The sequence below is a fragment of the Pteropus alecto genome, unplaced genomic scaffold (genome assembly GCF_000325575.1).
Source record: "Pteropus alecto unplaced genomic scaffold, ASM32557v1 scaffold131, whole genome shotgun sequence".
NCBI classification, from domain to species: Eukaryota; Metazoa; Chordata; class Mammalia; order Chiroptera; family Pteropodidae; genus Pteropus; species Pteropus alecto.
The window spans coordinates 16,675,751-16,701,985 of record NW_006434709.1 but is presented as its reverse complement, the minus strand read 5'-3'; the positions used below and the strand labels follow the sequence as shown (position 1 = coordinate 16,701,985).

Genomic DNA, 26,235 nt, shown 5'->3' with positions numbered 1-26,235 from the left:
ATGTGATGTGAAAACAGTTATGTCAAGGTAAATCTTATGCCAAATTTTTCAAATCAGGAATTCTGATTTACTAAACAAGTTAATCCAGACACACATATGTAATATTTCACTCTGAATTACTCTAAATTTCACTTTTTAAGAGAAGTCTTCCCTTAGTTCCTTTAGTCACCTTATTCATTCCTTGCTCTGCCCTTGTCACATGTTTCTATTAGAGCAGTGCTTCTCACACTTCAACATGTACAGGTACCACCTGATATCTTGTTAAATGCAGATTCTGATTCAGTAGGTGTGTAGGGGGAGGGAAGGTCTGTGAGTCTGCATCTCTGTTGAGCTTGAAGGTGCTGCTGGTTCTCAGAACATACTTTGATAAGCAAAGTATTAAAGCACTTCTTAAATGGTAATGATCTGTCCAGATACCAATTATTTTTCTCTTGTCTATAAGCTCCTTGAAAGCAAAGGAAATGGCAACATTGCAACAGATATCAGTTACAGAATGCCTACCAGTTTGGGGGTATGTTAAGTATATGACCGTATATTACCTTTCATTCTCAAAACAATCCTTCAAGATCTGTAATCATGTTCCCATTTTATAGATGAAGAAACTGAGTCTCAGATACATTAACTGACTTGGCTATGGCCTTGCAGGCGCCATATGGCAGTCAGAATGCAATTCTGGATCTATTTACCTCCAAAGTCTGTTACCTTTCCATGGCACCCGCAGCCTCCTCTTATTTATTTCTGTATACACAGAGCCTAGAAGAGCACCTTTGTTATAGAAAGTGCTCAACAGATGTGTTTGGATCTATAGATTCACATTTGCTCCATTGTGTGGAATGCCCTCCCTGATACTCTCTACCCAGTTGAGGTTCAACTTACTATCACTCCTACTTAGCCAGCACACTCTACAGTGCTTGCTCTTTCTTCTGAATTCCTATACAGCAAATGTTTGCACCACATATTTAGCATTTAAATTGCTAGTTATCTTATTAATATATTTGACTCATTCCACAAATATTTTTGAGCACATATCTACTAAGAACTGGGCATTGTTATAAGCACATGTGATGGGTCAAGGAAGAAAATGAACAAAACACCTTGATGCCTGGGTCTTGGGAATTATTTCCCCAACTAAAATGAAACCTCCTTTGGGGCAAGGACCTATCACTTCACTTTCTGTATTTCTCACAGGGTTTTGTACATAGTAAATGCACAATTAATAGTAGTCTCAGATTCAGATAAATCACCGTGTCAATCTGTTCCTAACCCACAGGAGAGTTTTAATCACAAGTCCTTTCTGTTTTGTCACAAGTGATCCTTGAAGGGTGGAATGACAATCTCGTACTGTTTCTCATTTCTCACCAACAGTGGTTCAGGCCAGAAGTAGACATATTAAGATATCCTACGCTAAACAAGTATTAGCCAGAGAGACTGAATACTCTAAAATTAAATCATAGTTGTCTCCAGCAAAAGAAATATATTTGTTTAGAAGTGTAGAAATTACAGGTGGGAAAGGCAACTTCACAACAGGTTAGCCTCACTGCCAAGGATGATCCTTTCCTCCCTTACACACCAGAACGATAGACCAGAAACATGCTGCTGAAAAAAAAAATCACGTTTATCATTGCATGAAAGTTTTTCAACATCTCAAATTTGCACTATCTTAAATAGAGAAAAGTTGTATTTTCCTGGTTATTCAAACTGTTTTATATTCTACTTCAAAAAAAGAATCATTTTTTTAAAGTCTGCACATTCACTGAAGGTATTCAAAGGTTTTCTTTTTTGAAGCTGCAGCCTTTATAAAGTTATCAGATGCGTTGGTCTCATGTATTCGTATGTTTCAGTATAGGATGTAGGCCTGCCGATGAGTGATTTTTTAGAAGGAAAAATAGGAATAAATTTGCTTTGTATCAGTTCTTCCTTATTGTTATGATTTCTTATATTTAGGAAATCTGCATATATGAATTCATCTTGTGTATGGCCTAAAACATTTGAAGTGGAATTACAGAATATACATGAATCCTCTCAATTTGACTACTTTATTCAATACTAAGACAGCATAATGAAATCTGCAGACCATGAAATTTTAAGTGAGACAAGTCTAAATTCTTATTAACATCAACATAGAATACTTCTTCACCGTACATACATCTTTTGTTAAAAAAGATGTAATTCTTCTTATGCAAGGATGGCATAAGAAGAAATGATTTTAATATAAAAAACCCAGAACATAGTAGATGTTCAATTACTAGCTGTATTCTTGATATTGACAATTACCGGTTTTTTTAAAGTCACCAAAAAGAATTTAAGTACCAATAAGAATTACATTTAGCTAAGTAAGTACAGAGGCACAAGCCCTGCACCAGTAAAATTTTCAACTTAAAACAAATTTAATCTAAATAGATATCTGAAAGGAGCTATAAATAGGTAGCCATATACACATGAAAGAAACAAATAGCTAAAGTTTTTGCCTTGTGTTTCAGTATTAATTCAGTTTTCTTTCTCAAAACAGGAAGACATCCCATTAATCAGATTTCTTTTTCCAAGTTCTTCATTTTTATAGGACTTGGCAGGAAAGGTCTTTGGCTAAAATATACTTTAGATTAGTGTGGTGTGATTAGGCTGTAGGCTGCATCCTACAGGAGCCTTATACATGACTGAAAATAGGCCTGAGGGTTGAGAAAAAAGAATAGTGACAATGAATCACAGACCCTTGGAACTCTAGGGACTTTAAACACAAAGCAAACCAAATCTTTCATTTTCTAATGAGAAAACTGAGGCCTGAAAAATTTAAGTGACTTGCTTAAGGTCACAATCAGGGATCCTGGCTGGAGGATTGTCACATATGAACAATTCTATGTAAGTAAAGATAAAGAAACATGAAGATCTTACTAGATAAGGGATATTTGTTAATGAGAAGGGAAACTGTATCTAGAGAATTGGGATCACATTTGTTTAGCAAGTGGTAAGGGTAGGTAAAGATTTGGAACATTTTCAGCAATAAAAAAGGATGCCATGTGAATAGACGATCTCATATAAATGGAATTTTTGACGTGGTTCGATTGACTCCATTTTTTTCTAGGTTAAAATTTATTTGCAGATTCGAATAATACTTTATTTCCTAATCTATATCAATTATCAGAAAATTATGCCAAAGAACTCCAAAGGATAAGAATTGAGGGATGTGCACTTGATTTACTCATTCTCCTCACATTGCAGGGAAAAAATTGCTTTGAACTAGATTTTTCACAGCATGAATAGTGTGAATGGGAACTTTTCAAACATTCTTAAGATTGCCAGCCAACAGAGGAGGCTGATAATCAAAATGAAAATTTGTGTTATTTCTTTCAAATCACCATGTAAGAAACATCCAAGATTGTATCAAAACTGTCTCTTAAATCTAGTCATGATGTTTTACTAAGTTTTTAAAATAGAACTTCCTTTATTCCATTAAATAAAGTTTTTTATCTAGAAAACAGAACTAAGAAGATAAATTTAGAGATTATTAAATCTAATAGTTTTCAAACTTTTTCTAATTCAAAAGGTCTAGAATACGAGAATATGCATTTCTCTCAAATTAACAAGTTATGCTGACATTGTTGGTTCAAGAACCATGTTTTGGGAACCACTGATTTAGTCCAGTCCCTTCATTTTACTACCTCCTTTTTGACTTAGGTAGGCAAAATTTTTAAATATTTCTCAACCCCTCCAACAACCAACCAAGTTCTATTTCTGATGCTGTCACTATGCACTATGCACTTGGCAGAGTGATTGTGGTTTAGATTGGGAGGTAGAAAATATTCACCATCTTAAGCTGATATTATGCAAATTCTCCTAAAATACTGAACCAGGGCCATTAGACCAAGTGAGCCTCTTGCATATAGCATTTGTATATACAACTGTACTACCTTCATTATATTTATAATGGAAAAGAAAAACATAAAAAATATTAACTATTTCTATCACTATATCAAATAGGTATTTGACTTTTCTGGAGCTGTTGCAAAGGCAACATTTAGAGAATTCTTCAAAGATATTGGTGGACTAAACCAGGACTCACAAGTGATATGCTATTATAAGAGAAATAATATAATTTTTCTCCCCACAAAGCTTATGTTTTTGCTAGAAAAATACCCGAACATTGTAAAATCTTAAAGCTCAGCTAAAAAAGATCAAATAAGTAGAGTAACAACTCATAATGTGATTATTCCAGTAGATATCAGATAATTAATGAAAAAAAGTATATTGAACAAAAACAGTTACGTTGAAACAACTAAAGTTTGTATATTATCACATTAAATTTTTTAAATTTAATGTGATGATATACAAAGCAGGACTTCAGCAGAATATAAAGAAAATAGAAAGTGATGTTTCTAAATCCATCATCCATAGTTATGTGTGCATGCACATGCACACATACTCACCCACATTCCCCCAGATACACACATCTTTACTCAAAGCACTTCCTTTCTAGCTAAATAAGACTAATTCCACATGGGTCTTTACTATTAGGAATAAAGATAATGAAACATGCATTTACAGGAATTTGATTAAACATAACACATTACCCCTGCCAGATGTTATGTGTGTGTATATTTTCTTAAATGAACTGTGGGAATGGGCGCACATCAGTTAACTTGTAAATTATGGATGGGGTGATTATGACGTGTCAATGTGGGATCATCAGTTGTAACAAATGTACCACTTCAGTGAAAGATGTTAACAGAAGAGGCAATGCATGTGTGGGGACAGGGAACGTATGGGAAATCTTTGTACCTTCTTTCTAATTTGCTATGAACCAAAAACTGCTCTAAAAAAAAAAAAAAAGTCTTAGAAAAGGGTAACTAATGGAGGTTTCAAGACAAGATATCAATCTTAAAATATTACTGAGCTTTTAATATGTGCTAGACACTAAGAAATACCAAAAATAGAAGAATGAGATATAAAATATAGTCAGGAAATAGGCATACATACATAAGAAGACAACTATTGGACAGTAAATGTTGGGATACTCAAACTGAAGAAATTACCCACTAACTGAGGATTGTTCTGCACTGGATGAACTCGATTTTAGTTGGGTCATTTCCATGGACTGACGTTTTTTAGGCAGAATGGAAGTCAGGGAGGAGGAAGACAATCTGGATGAGGGGTTGTTCATCAGAGACGAAGGCATAGAGAGCATTTGGTGACAACACCAATGTCTCTTTTTTTCTGTATTAAAGAATTGATGCCTGAGCATATGAGAAATAAAGCATGTTGTAGAGTTGTGTTGAGCAAGACTGTGGAGAATCTTAAATGTAGAATGAAAGAATGTAGGAATGCCAGAGAAATAATTGTCAACAGAACCTATCGACAACATTAGAAAAGGAAATACTGGGGTTAGGGGGAGAGGATTTTCCAGGTGACCTTAAAACCATAAATGCTAGCTAGCATTGAAGAGCTACTTCATTTGGTTTTATACCACTATAACTTTCAAGGACTCAGTTAAAAAAAATTACGATCACCATCATCATCATACAGCTTGTAGGAACTGGATTCCAGGAGAGGTTGCATTCACGACTCAGGCAGCAGCCTCTCATATTACACTCCATAGATCAATTTTAGTTTCAGGAGCTTTAATTTTAAGAACCTCAGTTTTTTATCTTTTGCACTTCAACAACACTGAAAATGCTTTTAGGTCTTGATTTACAGAACTGTTGTCACTGTCAATAAAAGGAATATGCCTGACATACTAAAATCCAGTTTAATTACTTCTGTGCTATCTCTTGTGGCTGAGAGGAAATGATATTTCTCTAACACTTTTCTGTTTTTTAATTTAGTAAAATGGAGCATTTGCCCTGAATAGGACCTAGGAGAGTTAATTTATAACTGATGTCATGGAAGATAGACCCCACAGTTTCAGCAATACTGTCTTATTCTGAGGGTACAATGATGACAGGAATCTAGATCCTCATTTTTTCAAGTTGGGTATTTGAGTGACCATTGAGGATTTGACATGGAAACCTGGCTAGGATACTTATGCATCATGCCATGACTTGGAGAAGCCTTGCAAACACATTCACAGCCTGCTTTTACCCAACTGCCGGAACTGGATGAGGCCTTGAAAGCTTCCCAACAGGAGATGCCAAACATCAAAATATACACTGTACCATTTGAGTGAAGAAACCAAGCAAAATGTATTCTTTCTTTCCCATTACATATTCCATCTGTTTTTCTCCCTAAAGGGTCATGTGTTTTATATTTATAAGAAGCATTCACACCTACGCAAACACAGTTTCCACTGTCTCTGTCTAACACAGCCTCCTCCTTGTTCACGACCCATTTTTTTTTTAACATCCTTCTATATCAGCTCATCCTTTTATGAAACTTGTTTCATTCTGAAATCATTTCAAGTTAAGAAACGCTTTTGTACCTTCCTATCTCAACAAATCCTGGGGAGATTAAGCCTCAGGCCCTACAGGCCATTTTCTGAGAGATCTGAGAATTTACATCATTAGGGTCATTAAAATCATACACTCCATAATACCCAGAGCTAACAGATCACCCTTGTACTTTATGCTGCTGTAGAATGGTACCAAAGAAGTAACAATGTATAACAGCACTGAGTTGCAGAGGAGACCGTAATTCCTCCCCATAAAAGAATCCTACACTTTTTAATTGCTACGGTAAATCTCATTAAAGGCACAGAATCCTTTGTTCAGGGAAGGGAGAAAGATCACTGGGGAAGAAGCATTTTCTTCAAAATAATAACTTTTTCTTTATGAATAGAATTATTCCTTAATACAAGCACAACATTATTTTTATCATGACCTTTTTTCTGGACTCCGCATTTCTCCTGAGCTTTCTTTGCCTTCCCCACAAATACAAGGGGACCTTGGTCTTTGCTATTAATCTCGCAGTGACTTCTCTTTATCTAGCTTCATGCATTCTCTCGTTTCCCTTATGTATCTTCAAAAACATTCAAAGACCACACTGCTATCCTCTGACTTCATTTTTTTCTCTTTCTGCTTCAACATTTATATATGGAACAAACTGAGATGAAATCAATCTAATAAAACATTTTGTACACATTCATTGGTTGGCACAATTCTGAATCTTAGCTGATTATTTCCAATAATACACATTGAATCTGATTCAAGCAAAAGAAACTTGAGAAATATTTTGCCTGATTTCATTATGAAATATTAAATTATTATTTTTGAGAAACTCAGGCTGTCATAGAAGAATCACAGAAAATTCTCATCTCTTTTTCATAATCAGTACTTTTTTATAACAGCACTGCAAGCTAATGGCAGTATGCCTTAGACAGCTATGAATTTTTAACTCATCTGTAAAGTGGCAACTGAGCAGCTGAGAAGTAGAGCATGTTTCATGCAACATAATGCTTAAAATTAAATATAAGAATCAAGAGTCAGATAAGAATGAAAAAAAAAATTACACAGTGTTAAATGCCAGTCATTACTAACTTCTCTAGGGAATTTTGCATCTGGGAAATTTTAACAGCACCGACATTGAATCTATTCCTCTATGGAAAGAATTGTGGGTACAAATAAGAATATGGGCTTGAAGTTATACAGACTTACATTCAAAGGCTTTCTGTGCCAATTACTAGCCATTTCAGCTCAAAGAAGTTACTTAAATAATCCATGCCTCAATATCCTTATGTGTAAATTGAAAATAATACTTTTTGAAGACTGAAAAGCTGATTTCTACGTAACCACATGTGTATAGTACCTGTTAATTATACAAGTATCATTAAAATATGTTGGTGTTGTCTATGACCATGCCACTCTGAACGTGCCCAATCTCATCTGATCTTGGAAGCTAAGTAGGGTTGGGCCTGGTTAGTACTTGGATGGGAGACCACCTAGGAAGACCAGGTGCTGTAGGTATAAAAAAATAATGAAATAAAATAAAATATGTTGGTGTTATTTACATAAAAATATGTTGTAGTTCTTATGCACTAGCTAGGTATATCCATAACAAACAATGTATATGAAGAAAGTATCGATTTTCCAAAGTCTAATTATTTTAAATCTTCTACTCTTTCTTTAAAAAAATACCTATGATAATCTAATTCCATAAAGTTGGAGAATTATGTAACAGTTTATTCTTTTTACATCACTTCTTAATAAATGGACATTAAATTATTGTTTAAGCATATTTAGTATTATGCAGGATTCTGAGAATTCACCATGACTAATCTTCACTTTGTACACAAGAGCTTTCAGTGCATCATTTCTGGAGAAATAAAATCCATATAAAAAGTAAAAGTAAACCTAATAGCCTCAAGTTTCAAAAATTCACGCCTCAGATTCAGACAGTCTGCAGTCCCCCCTGTACTGCGCCCCCACCCCCAGCATCCTGGGTTCTGCCCCTGCTGTGCTGCTGTGGATGAATAGCAAAGTAAGAAATCTGAGCACAATGCACAAACAAAAAGTAAATTATGCAGACAGAGACTGTGGTCGCAGGGCTCTTTGAAATATACCATGCAGTGAGAACTGGAACCACTGTATTCCCTTAAGAATAGTTAGCCAAGGTGACTGGGAAAATCTCTCAAATGGAGCCCTGATCTAGTTGGGCTCTGTGGGAATATGGCAGTGTTACCACAATAACACAAACATTGAAGGCCACCTCCATATTAACATAATATCTGAGATGAAGAGTACTAACATAAAAGTCAAATCAAGATCCACACAGAGTTTTAAGGAGACCAGAAAAATCAGAGAGAACTAGCAGAGAAAAACAAAAATTTCAATTGGGCCTTCCTTCTTGACTATTGGGGCCAAATTGGCACCATTTGCACAGAGTAAAAAATGCTACTTAGAGTCATGAATCATTCAGCAGCTGAACAATACAGGGGACTAAAGGACTAATCTGGATAATTCAAATACAGTAACGCTCTATTTCATTGTTTGGGGTTTTCCTCCTCAAATTTTCTTATGTAGAATCAGCTTAAAACTGTCATTTGACTGCCCAATTGCAATATGAAAAGTCCAAGTCCAATATCTCCTTTTATGCATCTACTTTTATGATGTCTTTTACCAACAAGAGAAACAAGGATACATTTATATAAAACAGAAAATAATACTTCTATTATATAGTATATTTCTCTATCATACATTATGCTTTCTTTTATTTTATTTTTTGACTCAGTTTGAATATTTAAACCCTTTATGGTTTAACCTAAGACAGGTCTGACCCTGTTTCCCCACAGTTTTTTCTAAATCGTTATCAGTAAATATTGCTTATGATTTGCTTTAAGCGACTTAAAGGTTGCCATTAAGAACTGCTTGAATAATTTAAGGTTAATAAGAATCATCATACTCAAATAAGAATCTGGTTGTGGACATAGCTAAATTTTATTCAGCCCTAAATTGTGTCAGCAGCAAATCCACTCACAGCTTAATACTGCTGGCAGCTCTAAATGGGAGAGAAATAATGTTACATTGATCCAAATTATTTTTATATATTTTATGATTCATTTTCTGTAGTTCTGAGATTGATTCTCTAAATATTGGATTCTCTTTTAAACAACAAAAGAAGGTGAGAAACAAAGCTAAAGATATTTTTAAGTGTCACGGTAACAAGTCACAGTCAAATGTATTTCATCTTTGTTTTAGTGAACATTTCTAATTCTCATGTAAAAGATATAATCCTATCAGAAAGATTTTCTTTTGACAAAGTTTATAATTTTGAAAATAGTCCTTTGATGGCAATGCTCACACCCTCCTACTACCAAAATCATAGCACTGTGATGTATTATTTTCTTATGGTCACAGACACTACTGAAGCTGAACTATAATTTGGCACACAGCATTTCTACACTAATGTAATGTGACAATGTTATTATGTTCACTACTTTCCATGTGGTCACAGCCATATTCATCTTTCCCAACCTGACATTAAATTAACTAATATGGTTACATTCTATTCTGGACCACGGGGTGAAAGCAGAAAAGGATTGCTGCAGCACAGTGGTTTGATAATGGTGCATGTGTATGCAACCATATAAAGGTGATGTGCGGATTTTACATAATTAATGGAAACTCAGCACAGACCTGGCACATCTCAAGCACTCAGTAAGTGGTTACGCACAAGAAAAAGTTTACAAATAGCTATAATATGGTAAGTATAAATAATGTAAGTACGAAAACCATTGCTCTAAGATTTCAGAAGGGGAAAAGGCAAAGTTCAGTTCAGAAGACCAGGAAAGCTTCCATGGGATGGAGCAGTTTAAGTAGAGATTGAAAATGAACTTATATTTTTTCAGGCAGATACAGAGAAAGGAATGCATTCCAGGTGGAATGAGTGTATTCCCCAAGAATAGCATAGGCAATGTGAGGAAAGTGGGATGTGCAATGTTGCTCATAAAGTCCTAAGTAAGTTAGTTGGCAATAACTTGCCATATGGACAAGGTTCTGCAATAGATAAGGATGAAAATGAATGCTAAGGTCAGACCATGGAAGTTCATGAATTACGAATTGAGGAACTTGGAGAGTACTTTTGGCCATTGAGTTGTACTAGAAATTTTTATAAAAGATTCATGTACCTAGTCAACAACATTAGTGAGTTACTATTATCACCAATTGTGTGTAACATGGTACGCAAAATACTGGGCTTATGAGCCAAAATATAAAGGACTATTGACCCTGGGAGAAGCATATAGTCTTACAGGAAGATAAGATCAAATATCAGTAACTATAGGGTAGAAGGTGATGGCAAATAAAACAGCATGAACAAAATTCTATAGAAGTGAGAGAGAAAAAAAAATACATTGCCTCTGATTAGGAGAATCAGGAAGAGCTAGCTTGTGATATTCAACTAGGGAGAACAAGAAACGAGTTAGTACACTACCCTACACACACATTCTGCAACAGTTTTTGTTAATGACTAGGTCATTTACCTGGCAATTTTCACTTTTCTTTAAAAGTTGGCTTTGGCATCATTTTGCTTAAGTACCTCTTTTTTGAAAGATTTCTTTAAGTTCATTAATTAGGATGATTTATCCAAGATTACACTTACAAAGTAAAAAGTATTTCCATTTTCTCATTGTTAATTATACCTCCAGGCTAACAAATAAAATTTTCTAATTACTGTTATCCACTCAATGAAACTTAGAGCAATGACATTTATAAGGCCTGTTGGTGGTGGTAGTGGTAGGGTATCTCATTTGCTATGTGGTGTGTTCTTTCTTCCTCTTTTAAACAGTTTTGTTTCTGTTTTCCTCTTTTGTTTATTTTCTATGCAGTTGAAAGCTATAGTCACAATATTGATGAATACCTAAGCTGGAAATGAAAATTTCATTAAGAAATGAAATATCTAAAAATGGTTTTATATATTAAAAGTCAACCTCTATAAAGAAAAGGAGTTTGTTAAAATCCTAGGAATCACACTAATTCTACTTATGTAACATAGAAAAACAGTGAGATGTAGAGATAAGGTTTACTTTGATTAATTTAAAAAGTGAAGGAAATGTGTTAGGCTACTTTTACTGCCCTATCAATTACGCGTCCTCAAAAGAAACAGTTACTATTGTACCTTCTATAAATTATAGTTGATGTGAAAAAAAGATTTACTTTTAAATATTGATTTGTACCTACATATCCTCACCACCAAAACGTCAACGTAAAAACCAAGAAACTATTTCGCATTTCCAGAAAACCCACTAAGAGGCAATAATTTAATCAAAATACATGTATTTTGAGAGCCCTCCAAAGTCATTTTAATGCCTATTTGTGCAAGAGGCATATCAGGAGACACATTTACTGGATGGCATTTACCTTATTTATAAGAAAATAACAAGTAGGTTTATCATTGTCATCACCACTACTATCACCCAAGAACAGCATTCAAATAATTTTCTGTAAAAATGCTTTGAAGACAGCATGATGCTTAAAGTAGGATCTTGATGTTCCTTTAGGAAATGTCTAGCAAATACATACAGCAAATTATATTTTTCATATTTAACTGGTATATGAGGATACACAATCTGACACAACCAAATGGCAACTGTTTTGTAAAACATGAAACTAGATTAAGTAAAGTTTGGCAGAAAAAATTCTTTAGCAAAATGAAAAACATTTTCACAGAAAAAAGCTCTCTTAGCTACCACATATAGTCATACATCTGTCAGGATTGTACTCGATTAAAAATTTGCCATAATAAAATCACATAATAAGTTATCAGTCTTCTGGTTGTCCTTGAAAATAAGTTTATGTTATTTTTCTATGGGGTAGGAGCAAATGCAGGAAGTTACTATATCTATATATGCATGTCTTTATTAAAAGCATATCCGTTTTTTAAATTTGCTTTATGCACATACAAGTATTTATCGCATCTTTAAGGTTATTTATATAACCTCAAATGAAGTTATTGTTTGTAAGTGATTTTATTTGTAGAAATACTGTATTTGCAAATGTGTGACAGTTTTGAATACATGTTTATTGCTTCCAGTTTCCTTGTAATTCTATGGAAGATGTCACTGAAAGGATGGAGATTAACTATTTCTCTGTCTGTGGTGGTGTGATCTTTACAAGTCTTTTCCAAGTACTATTTTTCTTTGTATTAGTTGCTCGTTCTTCCTACATTTCACATTTTGGATAGGAAACTTGAAGGTAGCTGGTGAATTGTACTGTATCGCTAGGCTGCGACAACTCAGTTCAATGCAATATTTGCTTGACCACATCCTCAACACTGATACACGTATGTACACTGACATGAATAGTCTCAAATAGACAAATGTCAAAATGAACAAACTCTAGTCTTCCTTTAAATCTGTATCCAAGCCCAGCCTTTGCCCGGAAGCCTAAGCCTTCAATCATTGCATCGCCTACCCCATCATCCCAGAGCTTTTTCTTAAATGCTGGAGCATTTAAAAACATAAAGTATGTACTCTACTTTACAACCAGGAAGGTTTGTCAGAACTATTTTCTCAATAGAGTGGAATGCAATATTTTGTAGGAAAGGCATTTACGATTTTGATGAATGGCTATAAATCATAATCTACTTGGAAGTTAAGAAACAGAACACCATCTTATATACAGTTAATTTGGCATCAGAACCCTCACTGCAATCACAAAGATTAGTTACTAGCAGATATTCCATGACATAATGTGAACTCTGTGTTTATCGTGCCTATATTGGGAGACTAAAGGTGGGGAAAACCCCACAAGTGGCTAAAATAGAAGGAACAGTACTTGAAGGACAAAGTTTAAACATGTTTTTAAAGTAAAAGGTAGACACGAGCTTGAAGAAATGTAGAGAGAAAAAAAAACACATAATGATACCTGCCACCATTCACTAAAATTACAGCCCTCAAGATATAATCTTATAAAATTAAATACTACTTAATATAAAGCAACATAAAGTCTCCTTCAAAAACTAGGGGAGAATTGTCATATAAAGGAAATGAAAACATTGTTTTCAATAGTGACCATCAGCAATTAAAAAAAAATTACAACAAACAGAATCACCATCATCACAATATGTAGCTAATAGCATCCTTGATTAATACTTTAGTTTTTCAAAATGTCCTTCCAATAGAAACAACTGCTTCTCCTGCTTATGACAGTGTAACTTACTCACAGATAATATAAAGCGTCCCAGTTTTAAATCCTGGATATCAGACAGTAACAGAAACAAAGACAAGCATCTGTCCATATGCTGAGAAGTACTTACGGTCATTGCAGAGTGGCCCACTGAAGGAAGTCATACTACAGTCACAGCTGAAGCCATCCCATTGCTGCAAGCACACACCTTGATTGGAACATGAATCCTCTTGACAGGTTGTGCTGGGCCCTGCAAAGCAATTTAAAAGAAACTTGGGCTCTTTTAAAAATTCCAATAGTGTTTGAGACATGAGTTAGGTCACATATAGTAGTTGCCAACACCTCAAATTATATGACCAAACTAGTTTTGAAAGTTCTAGTTCACACACCTGAATTAGAAACAGAGAAGCTATAATATGAAGGTTTGCTAAAGTTTCAAATATAGGACAAAATACATTATAATAGTAAACTAAACCAACAAATAGTAAAAGCAAGCACATAGCTTCTAGTATAATTATGGTAGCAGGTAATCTCATTCCATCATCAATAAGTCTCTATCACCATCTGAATTTTAGAAAAATGCATGGATCTCCTTAACTTCTGATCAATGAATAGAGACACCATGAGAAATAGAGATTATAACTTCATGAAATTGAGATAAGATTGGCAAAATAACTGAAGAGAGTTATGCGAAAATGTCCTAAGGGTTCCAGAAGTTTCCCTGCACAAACTATGGATAAAGTTATGATTGTTGGGTGTTTTGGATAGGTATGTTGGCAAGTATCAATTCACATGCTTTGACAATTTCATGCAATTAAACATAAAATGAATAACTGTATAGATGACATGCCCCCATTTAACATACAAATAAAAAGAATGCTATTCTATTTCTAAAGAATTGTAACTAGAACACTGAAAAACAAAGAACTGAATAAAGGATGATCAGAGCACTAAAGGTAATCACTATACAAACATATTCAAGACTGAAAGCCTTTATGCAAACTATGCTACAAAATGAGGTTTCTTGCACAATGTTCAATAAGGGGGAAAATTAAATGTGAACCCAAACAACAGTTACTGCAAAAATGAAAAAAAAAATGTTATTTTGAGGTTTCCACTGTGTATTACGGGGTTTCAGTCTTGTTTTATACACACAGGGCTATCTACCTTGCAAGTCAGCTTTCATCAATGCAACTTTGTCAGCAAATTAAAAAAAAAAAAAAAGCAAAATATATTAAATGTTAGTAAGCAATACTGAAATGGGGCAAACATAGAATGTTCAGATTCAAAAAGCATGCCGCTATAAAGGGGGAGAGAAATGCTATGTAAAGCAAACAAATTAATACTAACGGCCATAAATCTTAAGCGAAAAATGAGAAAGCGGTACTTTATTAGAATTTTACTATGTATGCGTATATATATATATATACATATATATATAATGGTTAATTGAGCTGATGACATGTAATGAAGGAAAATTAAAAGGGCTTCTATATCTTTTCCTCTCTTGGATCGATATGAGTACATTATCAAAATGACTGCATTGCTTATTTGTGCAGATACAGTATAGACTACAGTCATTAGCAGACCAATTATCCCTTTCCCTTTTTTTCCCCTTTAGATCTTTTATTTTACTATTGCAATTAAGGCTTAAAACTATAATGCCAGATGTTTGCTGACAGATGAACCTTAGAGTGACATCAAACTCTCAAAATGGATATATAATTTGGAGATCAGAGAAGTGCAGGATGGACGAAACAAACTGCAATATAAAGAAAGTTTTACAAGATTTTGGTTTGGATTGTTTATCTTCCCTCTTACCAGGGTGGTATATATTGCTTAAGGATTTCAGAGTTGTGTCTGTATTTTCTCTACCTTCGCAACTGTCTTTAACTCTTATAAATTGCCTTGTGCATGTTTATTACAATCGAACTTCACTTACAAGGATAAAGAGAAGGGTGGGAAGGGAATGCTATCCACCTGAACAATTTTTGAGTATAAGTTAAAGAGGTTTTGTAGTAAACACAATTTTATAGATTTTATGATATCAAAGTAGACACCAGCCTCATCAGATGTTATTAACAGTGAGATCTTTTGCAATAACTGATTTAGTGAATAAATGAGAATTATCTATATTTAGCCTTTGAATAAACTAATGTTCTTATAAAAAGTCTATTTAAACAAGCTCCTTACAGTCATATTTCTATTACAGTTTTCTCAGTAAAGGTATTCTTCATAGAAAGTTACTGAATTTAGTCTAACGCATGTGAATTTTCACAATTTCAGAAACCATAATTATAAATACTAATTATATAATAATTGTTATAGTAAGGACAATAGTAGTTGTTAATAATAATAATAACCTCCCAGGCCTGGGAGATCTAAATAGTGGTAACAGTTTTTCTCACCTCTTGTATCAAATAACAAGAACCACTAAATTGCATAATTTCTTCCAGTCTATAGGACATAAGTAATCTAATGATCTTTAACTATGGCATTAGAGACTGAAAATAATTAGGGCTTTTTTTTTTAACCCTTTAAAGCACTACTTAGCACATCCCTTCCTGGGATAAGCATAGTATCAAGAAATGGTACAAGCCCAGTTTGGATCAGGTGCCTTTTTACCAATGGATAGTTTCTCCCTCACTTGCCTAGTGGAGAGAAAGAGCAGGATTAAAAACTAATGAAGACTCAGATTTTTGTTTTAACAAAAAATAGCAGAAACACTATGGCAAAAAAAAAAAAAAATGCTAAACTCTAAAAATGTAAAATTGCTGTCCTAAAAGGTAATCTTCCAATATTGTGGGGCAGCAACTCAGAGTACCTGCTAAACCTTTATGTGAGCATAAAGACATACTTTATTATTATTTTTTTCATTATCACAATAGTCCTTCTATATTCAAGTATTACAAGAGAATGCATGCTTATGCCTGACAAGACATTTTTCAAAATACTCACCTTCTAGACCAATATTTAAACACTGACAGGCATTTGCACAAGACAAAGCCCGAAATTTATTTTTCCCTTTAGTTATATAATGTTCCTTTCATTTCATCACTGAATAAAATTGGAAACAATCCATGAGGACATTTATATTAAGTGGTTAAAAATAAGGATATGTCTAAAAATGAAAAGAAAGTGAAGGTAAAACCACAGACTCTGGAAACCAAAGAAACAATAGCGAAAAGTGGTTAGATGCCTGGCCTTTCAAGGAAAGCAAACTTGGGTTCAAAGCTTCTATCATCCACTTACTAGCTGTGTGACTTTAGGAAGATCACCTTACATCTCTGAGGCTCGACTTACTCATCTAAAAAAGTCAAGAATATCTGATTTATAGTTTTGAGGAATAAATAAAATAGCATGTGTAAACTTAATGTTACCAGTGCTTAATCAATAGTAGCTTTAATAATTAAGTATTTCTGTCGCTTATAATGAAGTTTAGGGCTGAATGTTACTAATCTATGCAAAGAGTGTCTGAACTTAGGAGAAAAAAAAAATCACTGACTTTATGTACTGGAGTTATCTTGACTCGGGATAGAGCATAACTGAGCCTGATTACTGGTGGATTAACAATGTCCATTTCCTCTTATGTAAACAGGAAAATGCCATTTCAAGCAGTAGTTTTTAAATGTTGTCCTCAGGCCAACAGAACCAGCATAATTTAGGAACTTGCTAGCAATTTCAATTCTAGGACCCCATGCTAGACCCGCAGAATCAGAAACCATGGGGGTGGTGTCAGGAATTGGGTTTTAACAGTTATCAAGGCAATTCTGATACTGGCTAAATTTGCAAAACATTAACCTAAAGGGACTTGGACAAGGTAAGTCCCCTCCCATAGCTAACATGTGTTATAAAAATAAAATGAGCTATTATCAACTAAAATTAGTTAGAAACAAAAGGCAGCAAGTGATTATTTAGGGAAGACCAAGAACTTTTTACATGAAAGGGACTTAGAGATTTGTAAGTCTTGTTAGGTAGGAGCAATAGGAAATATTGACAAGATATTTGGTTATCAAATTTATACTTTTTCTAGTAATATGAAAGTTAAGTGATTCCAATGTGATTTGGACTCAAAAGTCCATGAGACAATATTTAGAGAGGGAATTTATTGAGTATTTATAATTTGACCACTAATCCTATGTGTATATCATTAATCACACCTATAATAGGCACATCTGAGATTACTCCGAGGAACCATAAAGGATAGAAGTAATCATAAACTACAAGTTGTTAATCTTGATGTTGGAATGAAAAAATCAGGGAAATGTAAATGTAGAAAGGCAGGAGCATAATAATATTCTAATAAAAAAAGGAAAAGGAGATAAAAGAGGGTGAGAATTATTAAAACTCAGATATAAAACATCCTAGATGAGGTGAGGAACTGATGTCATAATGCACTGAATGATTTTAAACATTCAAATAGAAGTTTAAGGTTCTCCACAATCATCTTAATCAAATTACTTTTTAGATGGAAAATAATACCAAATATCATTTTTGCTTACACTCTCTCAATACATCTTCCTCTCATTAGTTTCCCCTTCTATCCACCCATGTCATGTGCAAGTGGTGGAGGTCATGTGTGTATGATTGGTTTTCAGTTCAAACAAAATCTAGGTTGTTTAGCTATAAATGTGTCTGTCTGCTCCCACTATTTCTTATAGGTGAGAAGTCACTTACCAAGAAACTTGTTAAAAGACCTATTTTTGAAAACTACTTTCAGAAGAGTTTGTAGTACTTTTATTTTTTAATGTATATATTCTCATGGATTAGAGCACTTCCAAGAATCAAAGTTATGGCCCACATTTTTGTGTCTATCCACTAGAAGGAATTTATTCACTTAACAATTTTATTTTCTTTGTTAAGTTGGTAAAAGGAGAAAACAAATTTTCTCTTTGTTTTACAGAATGTGTTATAACAAAATTTGAAATAAACAAATATGGCAATAACCAAAAAAATAAATTCAACTGAGACTTGCATTAAATAGCCTTATCGTCTGGCAGGATTAAAACACAGTTTGAATGTTAGCTGACTTTTCAGGGAAATATATGTTGTATAGAGAGAAAAATGTATTTTCAAATAAAAAAAAAATTTCCATGTACTTAGGTAATTGCTAAATCTAATGGCATTATTTTGGCTGAGAGGAAATGATTCATATCTCTTGGAAGATAGGGATTCACATATCTTTCTTTGTTTCCATCATGTAAAATTTCCTTATGAATCTAAAATTTTTAAAATGGCCTAAACTGTGTTCGACATTAAAGGAGAAGCAGCAACACATTCAGAGCCACAAAATTCAGGATAATGTGATTAAATTACATTTATGGAGGGAGAATTGGCTAAAATAATTCGAGTTGTTGAAGTGAAAATTATCGAAAATGAAAGTAGCAATCAAAAAGTACTACAGATCTTAGTCTGATACAAAACACCAAAGAACAGAAAGATACTTGAGCACATTTCTGAAGTATAGAATATTAGCCTAGAGTAATAGAAGAAACCAATTTTTGCTAAAACGAACTGATAATATACAGGAGATACTCATGCTGCTGGGTAGACATAAACCAAACAGTAATTCGAGAATTGTATCTAAATTTTATTCTTCTGTTATATCGTATTGAATGTAGATTTCAAAAAAACAGGCTCAAATTGATTAACACTTGCTGGAATAATTATATTTTTCTACTCTAAATGGGAAATCCATTTAATGTTACAAAGTAAGTATTGCAGAACTGATTAACACACTAATTTTGGAAACTATGGAATGAAAAGATGTAGAAAATAATAAGAACCACGAATACAGCTCCTGTTTGACAACAGGCATTAGTGTAGGCTTGCAAATAGTCCAGAAAATTTAAGATTTATGGGATGAAAAGTTAAAAACATAAATAAAGATATTTAAGCCCTAAGGTTAGGGTTTGATCAGTTGGCAGAAATGAATTTTGCTGGCTAGAGAGACTTGTTCTCACTTAGAAGTGGAACTGGAATTACTAGGGTATGATACCAAAATCTAGTACCTTCACATCCTCTCTCAATCTGTCCATTGCAGAAAAGAGCATCTGAGATGAGGTCTGGAAGCCGTCCATTTAAATCAACTGATGCCAGGCAGCCTTGAAAGCCCTCTTTGGCATGGACGAGTTTTGGCAAGGATTTGTATGTTTCTTTCGCCACTCCTCCTATATACAAGTCACCTGTGGGAAGATCAAAGTTATGGTCACAAAAGTAACTTGTCATTGACTTTAATCATACAATAAGACAGGGGAAAAAATAGTGAGGCTTACTTTTCATTAAATTAACAAAAATAAAGTAAATTTATAACTAGATATTTTTCTAAAAATACAAAACGATAAAAGCATTTGAATAACATAACACTAGAAAAAATTCTAGAAGCAATTTCCACAAAGAACTAAATGAGTTTGATACAGCTCGGCCAAGTGGAAGGAACATGGGCCATGGAGTTGCATATTCCTACACTGAAATCCGGGCCCAGCTATTTACCAACTCTATGGCTTTGATGATGTATGTTTTGTTTTGTTTTGTTTTAGTTTCTTTGATCATTAGTAACCTCTGAAATGGTAATAAAATCTATCCCATAGGTTTGTGTGAGAATTAAATGGGATGAAATATAGGAAGTATCCACCAGAGTGAAAATATGTAGTCAACAGATGTTATGATCAAACCTATGTTCTGCTTAAAGAACTCTGGGTCTTTCAGTTAATCAGAATCTCAAATTCTCTCTAGTGTCTAAAATTACTTTTTCTGCTATGCTTAAGCCCATTATCCTTGCTTGTACCTATCTTATTTACCAGTCGCTCCTACAATAGTCTGTATATACCTGGATACTACGTCCTTTTCCAGGTATTTCTTTATTGGGTAAAGTAATACCACTTTGAATTATTTATACTGCTCTGGGATCTGTTAACAAGTTATCAATTATGGTTTTATGGGGTTTTTTTTTCTAATTTTAGTGCAATTTCTAAGGAAATACTTTGCTCTAATTTGTCACTTTGTCATCTTCATGTTTCTAGGTTTATTTTCCAACTTTATGGGCTACTACCTAAAAAAAGAAATTGCAATCCATGTTTGATTGTTTCCTACCACAGATTATTCATTGTATCTAGATGGCATTGAGTAGTAATTAATCAATGTGGAATTAACCAATATATGGAGGGTGATCCCAAAATTCCATTATACACTGGTCCTGTTTATCAGTTCTGGTATAAAAAAAAAAATACTCTATTTAGCTACTTCTTCGACTTTTCATTGTTATTTGAATTTTCTCTCTCACATTAACCATTCTAACTTTCTTGCAAGCTGACACCTTTTCCCCATTTTAACACAAATCTCTTACACTCCGAATTACATTTATCTAGGCCCCTTTGTGGTGTCTTCATGGGACTTGGGAACAAGGAGAACTGATATACATGCTGATGCTCCTGCTGCTTGTTTAGTCATGACTAATAAAGTCTTTGGTCTCTGACCCAGAAATCTTATGTCTTCTGCCAGGATCCATAAAGTAGTAATAAGCTAACCTCTTAGCTTGTAGGTAGGGTAAAATCAATGCACAGATATAAGACTCTTGAATTGTATTGATGTGTACATTGAGCTTGTTTAAAGTCATTTAGCCACAAAAACTGAGAACTTAGGTCCCTGACCTACTCAAGCTATAAGTATTACATGAGGATGCCATTAATCTTGTATAATTTGCACTGAAGGTACCTCTTAAAATAAAACATCTACTGACTACTAACTATCATTCTTAATATTAAAGGATACTTGTCCTTGGTCCAAGATGGGATACTATTTTTGAAATATTTGATTTTTTTCCTCCATATTTTCTTCCTCTTAATCTTTTCTATTTCAAGCCATTGTGTTTTAGTTGCCTCAGTGAAAGGATATGAATTGTACACCAAAGATATAAAATTATCTTTCTGCATTTGAATCTTAAAATCCAAGACTCCTAGAGAAGTGAAATAGACAGAATTATACAGGCAGCTGCATGAGAAGAGTAAAGCTTTCCTGCCTCTCGTATAGGTAAGCAGGAGATAAAGGTAGAGGAGAAGAAATATGAACACAGTCGTTAATGACAAAAAGAGAACACCGTACTCTAATCTGAGGGCTGAGCCATAGTGGATGTCAAAACCTCAGCTAGCTTTACAGGGTAATGTTGATCTGTGTGAATTTCCTCAACAGAACCCAGAGGCAGTAATGAGATCTTTAAGGAGACACGGCTGCATGGTGGGTTTAAACATGCTGGGAATTTAGGCAGCCTCACAGAACTTTCCATATTCCGCCGTAGTGTGGGAGCAAAAGAACAATTCCTGGAGGCACAGAAACAAGCAGGAAATGGCTGACCTGATGGGGTTGTGCTGTGTAGCAATTCAGTGGGTACCTGAGCTATGAACATAGAATATTCAAGATCAGCTCCTATGCAATCTACCTCCCCCAAAATTGGTACAATGGGCAGTCCCTCACCCTAATTTAGACACAATCCCAGGGAAATAAGGAAACTAAAATTGCCTGAGATTTTTTTTAATATTCAAAGACATATTTTATAGCAGTCATTATTACCATCGGAAATTATATTTTTACTCTAATCTCAAAGAATCAGAGCTAAAAATAAAAATCAAGTTATAGAAAAAAAGAGAAAAACAGCTTTCTTGCACATCTGAGATTGTGGTCTGAGATTTATACTGTTACATGGCAAATGTCAATGTAAGGAAATGGTCCTACATTCATTTATTAAAATAAATTTGTTAGGAAATTTCAGCTCTCCTCCAGGCCTAATGAATGTAGTATTAGAGAACAGTGGGGGTTTGAGTGAAGAATTCTTGGCACTGCTTCAGGCTTTTCAGATGTAGAATTCATTACTGAAAGTTAAGTATGGACTGCTATATACCTGATAACTAATCTTCCTCTTTCTGATTATAACCTGGAGGAGAGAGACTCTTTTTGTCTTAGTTTTTCTCATAGTACCTAGTACCGGCCTCAGTGCGCACTGAGCAAATATTGTCAGCCACCTGATGGATTGAGGTCACAGTAGAAAAATAAAGAAGAATGGCAAGACAACAAATGGGGAGAGAGCCGATTCCAAAATGCTTGCATCCTTTCCGCACTTCCTGCCACAATCCTATTTTTTCCTATTAGCAATCTTATTTGCCTGAACAACTTTTTAAAGCTTATTGAAGAAAAGCAGTAATCTTTCCCTTGTGTTATTAAAGAGCAGAAAATATTGATTCAAGCGGTACAGGATACAAGCCTCGAACACAGAAGGTGGATAAGGTTGGCTTTATAAGTAAGGGAATCATTCTCATTTTCATTACTGAAGCTGCACTTAGCATCACCACTTAATACTGTCTTTATAAACTCTTCATAGAACAGAGAGTGGTCTAAAGTCCCCTGTTGAGTTTCCATATGAAGAGAACAAAGAAAACTCTTAAGTGGCTTGAGACCTGTGTAGCATTAGCACTTCATCAAAGATGCACTTCTCCTTTTGATTCTTGGGGTAATAGAAAGAAAATGACCCATTAGCACTAATGGGATCTTGCATGAAACATCCTGTGCATGAGAAGGAGAATATGCTTTTTAATGACCCTTGTGTGAACAGGAGCCAGGATGGACATCTAGTAAGAGCCAGTTTCCTTTAGACTCGAAGCCATCCTGTTACCACTTCTGGAAGCTCTGTGTGTTTTCTATTTATGTTCTTTAAGTAAGCCATGTATGCAATTGACAAGGCAACAAGGAAGTAGGGGCATTTTCAGCAGAAGATGCAGAGAACATATATAAATAAAGCCAGATAACCTCAAATATTCGGTGAATAGGTTTTTAAAAGAAATCTCATATACATATATGAAAGATCTGAGGTGATACCACAAATATCCATTCCCTAATAGTTGGGCAGTAATGAACAGGGAATAGTGCACAGGCTTTTTACTTACATGTGTCTACAAACCCTGGCTCTGTCACTTACTGGTTGTTTCAGTGTAGGCATGTTGCTACATAACTTCTTTAAGAGTCAGATTCATCATCTGTGAAATGGGTTAAAAACGCCTACCTTGTAAGGGTGTGAGAAATATAACAAATGAGTATAAGCATTGGGTATATAGCATGTATTCAGCACACGGATGCTATTGGTGTGGTTGTGTTGGTATGTCTGGTAAGGACTATGTATTTGTAGTGTATTTCATTCTATGTTGATTGCACTGAGAGATTCCGAAGAGTAAGTCCAGGTTGTCCCCTTGTTTCTATTATAACTGGAGTGTAATATGTCAAATCTACATGTTCTTACAAATGGCCAACAAACATATGAAGGGATGCTCAACATCACTAGCTATTAGGGAAATGCAAATCAAAACCACAATGAGATACCATCTCACAGCTGTTAAAATGGCTATTATCAACAGGACAAGTAATAACAAGAGGATGTGGAGAAAAAGGAACCCCCATACATTGCTGGTGAGACTGCAAATTGGTACACCCACTATGGAAGACAGTATGGAAGTTCCTCAAAAAACTAAGAATTGATCTATCATATGATCCAGTAATCCCTGTACTGGGTGTTTACCCCCAAAACTTGAAAACATATATCCAAAAAGATATATGCCCACTGATGTTTATAGGAGCATTATTCACAGTGGCCAGGATAGGAAAGCAACCGAAGGGCCCTACAATAGATGACCGGATAAGAAGTTGTGGTACATATATACAATGGAATTTTACACAGCTATAAGAGATGAAATACTGCCATTTGCAACAACATAGATGGATCTTAAGATAATTACACTAAGTGAAATAAGCCAGACCGAAAAAGTAGAAAACCACGATACCATTTACATGTAGAATATAAATCTAAAAGCCACAGACATGACAAACAGACTGGTGGACATGGGCAAAAGATTAGTGGTTACCAGAGGGTACGAGGGGAGGAGGGAGGTAGATGGGGTAAAGGGGGTCAAATATGTGGTGACAGAAAGAAATCTAACTATGGGCAGTGAACACACAATGCAATATTTATATGACTTACTGGTGAATTGTACATCGAAACTTATTGGATTTTATTAACCAATGTCGCCATAATAAAAATTTTTTTTTAAAAAATTGTCTCATTTTACTTGATATAGTCTGCAGTCATTTGTGTACTTGAAGTGTGCCTTGCACTATACTATAAGCAGCTCAAGAGGCTCTTCTGACATACTCAATTCAAAACCCAATAGCACTGAACCTGGTAACATAAACAGGACAGTTGCTTAGTAAATATTTTCTAAGTTGATATATAGAGATTATGAAACAGAATTCTATGAAGCCCAAGGGCCAGGCTGTAAGGTTCATTGTAAATGTGCCCTATAAAATCAGAGAAAAAGCTTTTATGGACTTTGATTGCAAGGTAGAGCATCATAGAAAAGTTTAGACCATAAGAAAATATAGGATACATTATATTGCAGTGACATAAATACAGGTGGCAGGCATGGGTAACAGCACAGCTACACCATGAAGACAAAATGAATACAGCATTCAAGAAAATATAAAAAATCAGACTTGGCTGGAAGAGAGAAATTTTCAAAGGGGCTCCGGTAAATAGTGTTACATAAGTAAAATTAAAGGAAAGTCTTTAGTAACATGATAGAATTTATAACTACCGGTTTAAAAATAAAACAAAACAAAAAAATGATAAAGTCTAAAAATATAAGCCATACAGGCTAGGAAACGAGAGAACTTGACGCAGTAATAATTTGGAGAGAAAAGATAAAATTACATTTAACATTAAACATGTGAAATTTGAGTAGGAATGTCCTATAGGGATCAGATAATGTAAATCAGGAAGAGATGGGCTTAGAGGCATGGCTTGGGAGCCATCAACCAAAAGCAGACAATGAATTAATGTGAGAGGTTTTCTCTTCTCTTAAAACAGGGATCATAAGGCAATTAGAGCAAGGACTCCAAGCTCCGCCTTAAGCAGCAAAATGCAAGTGGCAAGGTATAATTAGTTCTAGTCAGCTTTCCTGTTTATTCACATGTATTTTTTGGTGCCTCTTAAACATTTCACCTTCATTTCAATTTTAAAAAGCATATATAAAAAGGACAACTACTTTGTAGATTTGGTTAGCTAAAACTCTAGAGAAACTTAAGGAGTTTCCTGCAATCTCTTATAAGTGGCATTTAGAGAAAAAAAAACAACCTGAAGTAATACATATTGCTTTACTTTTCTTCTGGCTGGACTGAATAATGTACAATTCCAGAGGCTTTTGATATGAGGGCATTGGACTTTGGACAGCAAACTTGGGAACAACTCTAATTTTCCTCTTGATTTTTGTTGTGAAAAGTTTAGAAAGTTGTGAAAAAGTTTAGAAAAAGTACACATAGGCTGGGCTAGTTTCTGAAAGTTATTCTGCAGGACAGGTGTGTTCGCTTACCCCAGAAAACAATCAAGCTCTGCCCCCAAATTTGTATCAGTATCTTTAATTTTAACCTTTTGTTGCATATCCACAAATGAACATCTGCAGGTCAGATCTTTACCATATTATACCTTAATATAGCTTTTCTTTGAGAGACAAGTGAAATCTAAACCTCTTTATATAAAAAGTGTGCCCTGTTAAAGAGAAGAAAAATCATCTATAATTGCTGGGGAAGAAACACTCATTTATTTACTTTGGTGTTTTTTTTTTTTTTTTTTTTTGAGGGGGGGGAAAGCGGAAAC

The 26,235-nt window shown here is 34.4% G+C and overlaps 1 protein-coding gene and 1 pseudogene across 16 annotated transcripts in view; one reads left to right on the top strand and one right to left on the bottom strand.

Annotated features, from left to right (window-relative positions):
* NRXN1 (neurexin 1) overlaps positions 1–26,235 on the bottom strand; it is a 1,011,597-nt gene that overhangs the window by 471,223 nt on the left and 514,139 nt on the right. For all 16 annotated transcript variants that reach the window (XM_025045123.1, XM_025045125.1, XM_015587507.2 and 13 more), the window contains 2 exons: positions 19,559–19,732; positions 13,678–13,797 (listed from right to left, as the gene is read on the bottom strand). In XM_025045123.1, the coding sequence (XP_024900891.1) occupies positions 13,678–13,797; positions 19,559–19,732 (294 nt within the window). The remainder of the gene's footprint in view (positions 1–13,677; positions 13,798–19,558; positions 19,733–26,235) is intronic.
* LOC112478092 lies at positions 7,771–7,889 on the top strand (annotated as a pseudogene).